Source organism: Morone saxatilis, unplaced genomic scaffold (assembly GCF_004916995.1).
Source record: "Morone saxatilis isolate NCDOM2014 unplaced genomic scaffold, NCSU_SB_2.0 Contig22, whole genome shotgun sequence".
Classification (NCBI taxonomy): domain Eukaryota; kingdom Metazoa; phylum Chordata; class Actinopteri; family Moronidae; genus Morone; species Morone saxatilis.
In genome coordinates this window covers 13,628,288-13,633,793 of record NW_023339785.1, presented here as the reverse complement: position 1 = coordinate 13,633,793, position 5,506 = coordinate 13,628,288, and the positions used below count along the sequence as shown (strand labels likewise).

The 5,506-nt window shown below is 36.9% G+C and overlaps 1 protein-coding gene across 1 annotated transcript in view; it reads left to right on the top strand.

The window, feature by feature from the left end:
- The window catches only part of LOC118333561 (neuronal acetylcholine receptor subunit alpha-7-like), a 33,328-nt gene that overhangs the window by 17,760 nt on the left and 10,062 nt on the right, over window positions 1-5,506 (top strand). Inside the window, exon 4 of the mRNA XM_035669262.1 lies at window positions 1,192-1,301. Coding sequence (XP_035525155.1) covers window positions 1,192-1,301 — 110 coding nt within the window. The remainder of the gene's footprint in view (window positions 1-1,191; window positions 1,302-5,506) is intronic.

Sequence of the window (5,506 nt, the reverse complement as noted above, 5' to 3'; positions counted from 1 at the left end):
GCGAGGTCCCGCCCAATGCTGCTTACAGCTTTAATTATATTTATGATTGTATTACACAGTTATCTTCTCAAGACACTGTGACTGTGTTTCTCAAATTACTAATCCCACTACATTAAGTCCTTGTTGATGATATTAGATTTCAACCATTCACATTCAGAGTTATTATTAAATGGATGGATTCATTCTTTGTACTTGCTCACAGTCTAAAATCAATATTTATATAGTATAGTATAGTATATTTTAGTATAACATAGTATAATATAATATAGTATAGTATAGTATAGTATAGTATAGTATAGTATAGTATAGTATAGTATAGTATAGTATAGTATAGTATAGTATAATATAGTATAGTACAGCATAGTAAAGTATAATATTAGTGTCATTCATGTATTTTAAGCTATTTCCAGAGCTTAGAGTTTCATATAACACACACTCTGTTATAATCATCATCCTTAATACTGGAACCCAGCCACCAGTTGTTGCTGACGCTTTTGTGTGTGTCCATGTTCAATGCTGGCATCAGAAAGTGCGACAAGGGGAGAAGGAAGAAGAGGGAGGAAGAGTGCAGCATATTTAAGTGGCAGTCAACCTGATTGGTAATGCACTTAATGCCAAGAAAAAAAATCCACACACAGATTCATAGCCTCCAGCCATATATTATAGTAGTAAGTATAATAGTTATAAGCTTTTCAAGTAGGACACAGATTGCAGAACAGAAATCTTGACTTGATGCTTTGGGAAGTAGACACGTTTTCAAGACAAGAACCATGTTGTGCTCGTTAACCACTAATGTTACTGTTTTAAGCTATTTCTGTCAAATGAAAGCCCTACCTGTGCATGGGATTCACAGCAGCTGTTTTACACTGAATTTAGCTAGTTTGCAGAAAATGGTTATTGGCTGTTTGAAGCTATCAGGTAAGCCTGCACGATTAGAAACATGTTTACAGGAATAACCTTTCCTTTCCTTGCTTTATAACTTCAGAACTGCTGTTTAATTTTGAAAACGGTAATTATTTTATTCCTCCATTTTCATTTCCTTCCCAGCAAAATACCATTTATTTGTAAAAGTTCAATTCAATTAGTTCAACAAGCCATTGGACATTCCAGGTTTTTCAGAGCATGAGAGTTATTGCACCCATTTAAAAAAATTATCTCACAATCTTAAGCGAAGATCTCTCTCTGTCTCAGTACTGGACAGACATCTATCTGAGCTGGAATCCAGAAAACTACCCCGGTGTCCAGAACCTTCGATTCCCTTCAGACCAGATCTGGACCCCTGACATCCTCCTTTACAACAGGTCAGAGCTGCTTTCTCCTGCACATCACCACTTTCCTTAAAGCGGCTATAACAGATGACAATGTTAAAAACATGTTTCAGTGTGAAAGGGGTCGTCCCTACAAAGAAATATCCCCTGAACCTGCTGCTCCCCTTCGATTTAAAGCGATTCATAGCAAGTTTCCGCTCATTGTTTATGTGCACAAAAACAGAACTAAAAGAGAGTCAATATTGCATTTAATATTGTACTTACATTCACCAGGTTGCCAAAACATGACTCCAAATAAATGATAATGTTGCTCTGTAGCTACTGGATGCACTGGAAGGCAACTGTTTGATAACAGGTTCACCATATCAACTTAAAAGGTGACAATATGTCAGTGCTGTGTTCACAACTCATTGATTGTATTCTTTTCTTTTAAAATGTTGTCCTCTTTTTTGAGTTTAGTATAATTTCTTTGTTTTTTTGCTGTCAAAAATTTCATTTGTTTTTTTCAGTCCCCTGAGGCAGATAAACACACCTGTCAGAGATAGCACGTTTTCATACTATTTTTATTTTTGGTAAAATGTGGTGGAGGGATTGAAATATCAGTCTAATCCTTCTGATACAGCACTTTTCTTTATTAAATTCTGTCTTTAAACTCCACAAACCAAAGCAGTATCAGTGTTACTTTAAGCCAATGTGATAAACAATCACACCCAATCAAACACAAAACCCAGTGACACTGGCAGACAAAGTTCATCCAGTGAACAGGAGGAGAGGGATTATTAAGGAGGAAAGAAGTGTAGAGAGCCACCATTTTGACAATTAATCTGGTTTATTGGAATGTATTAAATTAACATGTTGAAAGTGATTTTATACTCCTTCATCATCTACCATTGACAGAATCTTAACAGTCTCAATTCAAATGGTCAACCAGTGTTCTTAAAATGCAATATTGTGGCTGTTCTCCTTGGGGATTTGATTTGGACTTCCTTATTAACAATAAAAATACTATTAAAATGAAAGCTGATAAAGAGCAATTGATGTCACTACATCATTACAGAAATGTCTGAAATTGCTGTTTTTTTAAGAATTAACAAAATATTAAGGACTGAGGTCAAATAAATTAATAATGAATTAGGTTGAGCGAGCTCATTGCATTTTCTGATTCAGGTCAGGCTGGTGCGGTTTGCTTATTCACTGTATTTCACACTTCAAGGCTTTCTCAAGTCAATTAGAAATGTAGGCCAGTTGTTTTTCTCCAAAACAACTTATTGCATTGCGTTTGCATGCTTGAGTGAGAGGCAGATGACCAGGACTGAGACTGAAAAAGACGAAGAGAGGGATAGATTCAGTCACAAAGAGGAAAACAAAAACAGATACAATGTGTGGAGACTATTGTAAAACTGAAGGTTTTGATGGTTTATACACATAAAGTGAGACAGACACTTAATTGGTCTTCACTGATGTTACTGAGTGGATGGAGAAATATGTCCATATTTCCCCCCATTACACACACGTACGTCACAGTGAACACAAGGACAAAACAAAGGTTTGGGGGTATTAACCCAAATTTTAAAAGCTCAGCTTTTAGACCTGCCGGATTACCCATCCTAATCTCCCTGCTCTCACCCCTCTCTTTCCCTATCTCTGCCTTTTACCCTCTGTCTCCACTCCTTCCTAACTCCCTCCATCATCCACCCCACCTTACCATCTCTCTCCTCATCTCATTCTATTTGTGTCTCCCTCGTCTCTCTTTCATAACTCACTGTCTCACTATAATTCAGTCTATTCAATCAACTCTTTCTCTCCATATTTTATCGTTTCCAGCCTTCACTGACTCCTCTTTATAAATCATCCCATCTACCTGTGTCTGTCTGTCAAGGTGTCAGCACATAACTGTCCCCCTCATCTCACAGTCTACCTGTTTATGTCTCGCTAATTTTCTCGGATGCCTTTCTTTTGTGCTGCGTTCATCTGCAACCTGCTCAAATAGTTATTTTTTTCCCTAAAGAAATACCGTTATATATATATATATATATATATATTTTATCTAAATATATATTGGTATTATATTGGTAAAAATGTCTTGCTATGGAAATGTCATTATTTTACATGTGTTAAGTCAAATACTGGACAAATTTTTGTTGAATATTTTTCTGAAAAATCAGGGAATCACCAAAGTTATTACAGTTTATCCTCAGGGGAACCATGAATATCTGTACAACATTTTGTGCGAGTCCATCAAGCACATTTTAAAATATTTCCAAGCAGCAAGCTAATGAAGCCAACATGGAAGTAACAAAAACTGCAGTTTCTCTCAGCCACTGTCTGGCTACAGAAGTGATCACTCTCCGTAAGGTCCCGTATTAAAATGCAGAAACATGTTTACAACCCCATTCATGACAACTGTATGGCAGGTGAAATCTTATATAATTAACCCGTTTATTATATTAAGGCTTAAAGATATGCATAATGCAGGGCATGGCTTAGCTCTACCTATGCTCCACGTATTTGCCCATTTTCGAATGAGGTGGAGTCAGGACTTCCAAGATGGCTATGGCCAGAGCCACCACACCTTTAGCTTCACAATGTCTCTTCAGAAACCTATGGGTGATGTCAGGGAGACTACATCCATGTTTAATTGTACAGTCTATATTTCACTGGATAAATTGATAATTTGCTCTCCTTGAGGAAAAGTCAGGGGATCACCAAAGTCATTATTGTAGACTGTGAATATTTGTACCAAATTTCATGGCAATGCACCAAATGTGGTTGAGATATTTTTGACCAATATTACCATCAATGTAATCATTGACTTTTTAAATATTTAACCACACCTCTTCTCCAACCTAACCAAGTGCTCTGAGTTGCCTAAACATAACCATAAAACATGAATAGTTTTAATATACATGTTTCTTCTCTGTTGTATATGAAGGTACCTTTTAGAAGATGAAGTTGAAAAGAGACTTGTTGAAAACAACCATGTCTGCTTGGGTAATTGAAAAAAACAGTGCTGAATTGGTTCATTTTCAGCCTGAGACTATTGCTTACCTCACTAAAGGAGGAAAAGATGAACGGTAAAGTGAAGCGGAGGGGGAAGATTCAGTTTACAGCCGAGCCAGAAGGTTTACATGCCCCCTGAGGAGAGATGAAAATTTACAGTTTTCAGCAATAATATGGATCGCTGCTGGAAACACACACACACACATGCACACCTAACTAATTACACTGCACACCTCTAAACTCTCATTTCACTAATACAGAGTAAATATCTGTGTGCACACACATACACTAAAAGGTACAAACAGACACACTCTCAAACACAGCAGCCCACCACATACACACACATAACACTCTGTCACACAATTGCAGACAGTAATGGCACAACACACTCCATTACACAGTGGGCCATCAGTGTGCAGCCAATAACACGCTAGTCTTACTGTGTTGAATAGCAGATGCATACAGGCTTATTAGCATGCTGCTTAGATGAGAGCTCACCATAAATCCATTCATTCATTTCTGTTGTTTTAATATGAAGTTAATGGTGTTTAGGAGTGCTGAGGTCAGATGCCATCTCAATATGTGATGTGTTCAAAGAAGAGTGACATCAAAACAAAACAGATGTTGTCTGTGATGAGTCATTCAGCTCAAATTATCCCAGTGTGAAATCTTTCATATCTCTCTCATATTGTTTTTCATATTATTTACAGATCATTGTGCTCACACTGACTCACACTGTCTCACAGTGACTTTTCACGCATGCATGATCTATACTGCGAGTCATGGATTCACCATTCAGACCATATCCATGCCTACTGCCTCTGGAAAATGTTTTGTTATTCACCATATTTGCAAATGTTTTTTTTTACTGTGACTGACAGCTGACATCCTTTTAAAATTAAAAATTAAAATCAAAGACTATATGTACAGTGGCTTTCAGCATGGCTTTGACTACTTATTAACACTTAAAGGTCCAGTGTGTGACATTAAGGAGGATCTACTGGCAAAAATGAAATATCACATCAATAGCTATGTATTCATTAGTGTATAATCACCTGAAAATAGGTGTTTTTGTTTCCCTGAAAAGTTTTTTATGGGGTTCCAAAAAAATGTCCATAGTTGTAGATAGGGCCTTTTGCTTTCTGTGTGAGTTTCAAGGCCATCTTAGTATATCCTACACATTTCACAGCCCATTCTCATTCCCAGGTTGTCAAATAAAGATGTGAGTGGTGTTCAGT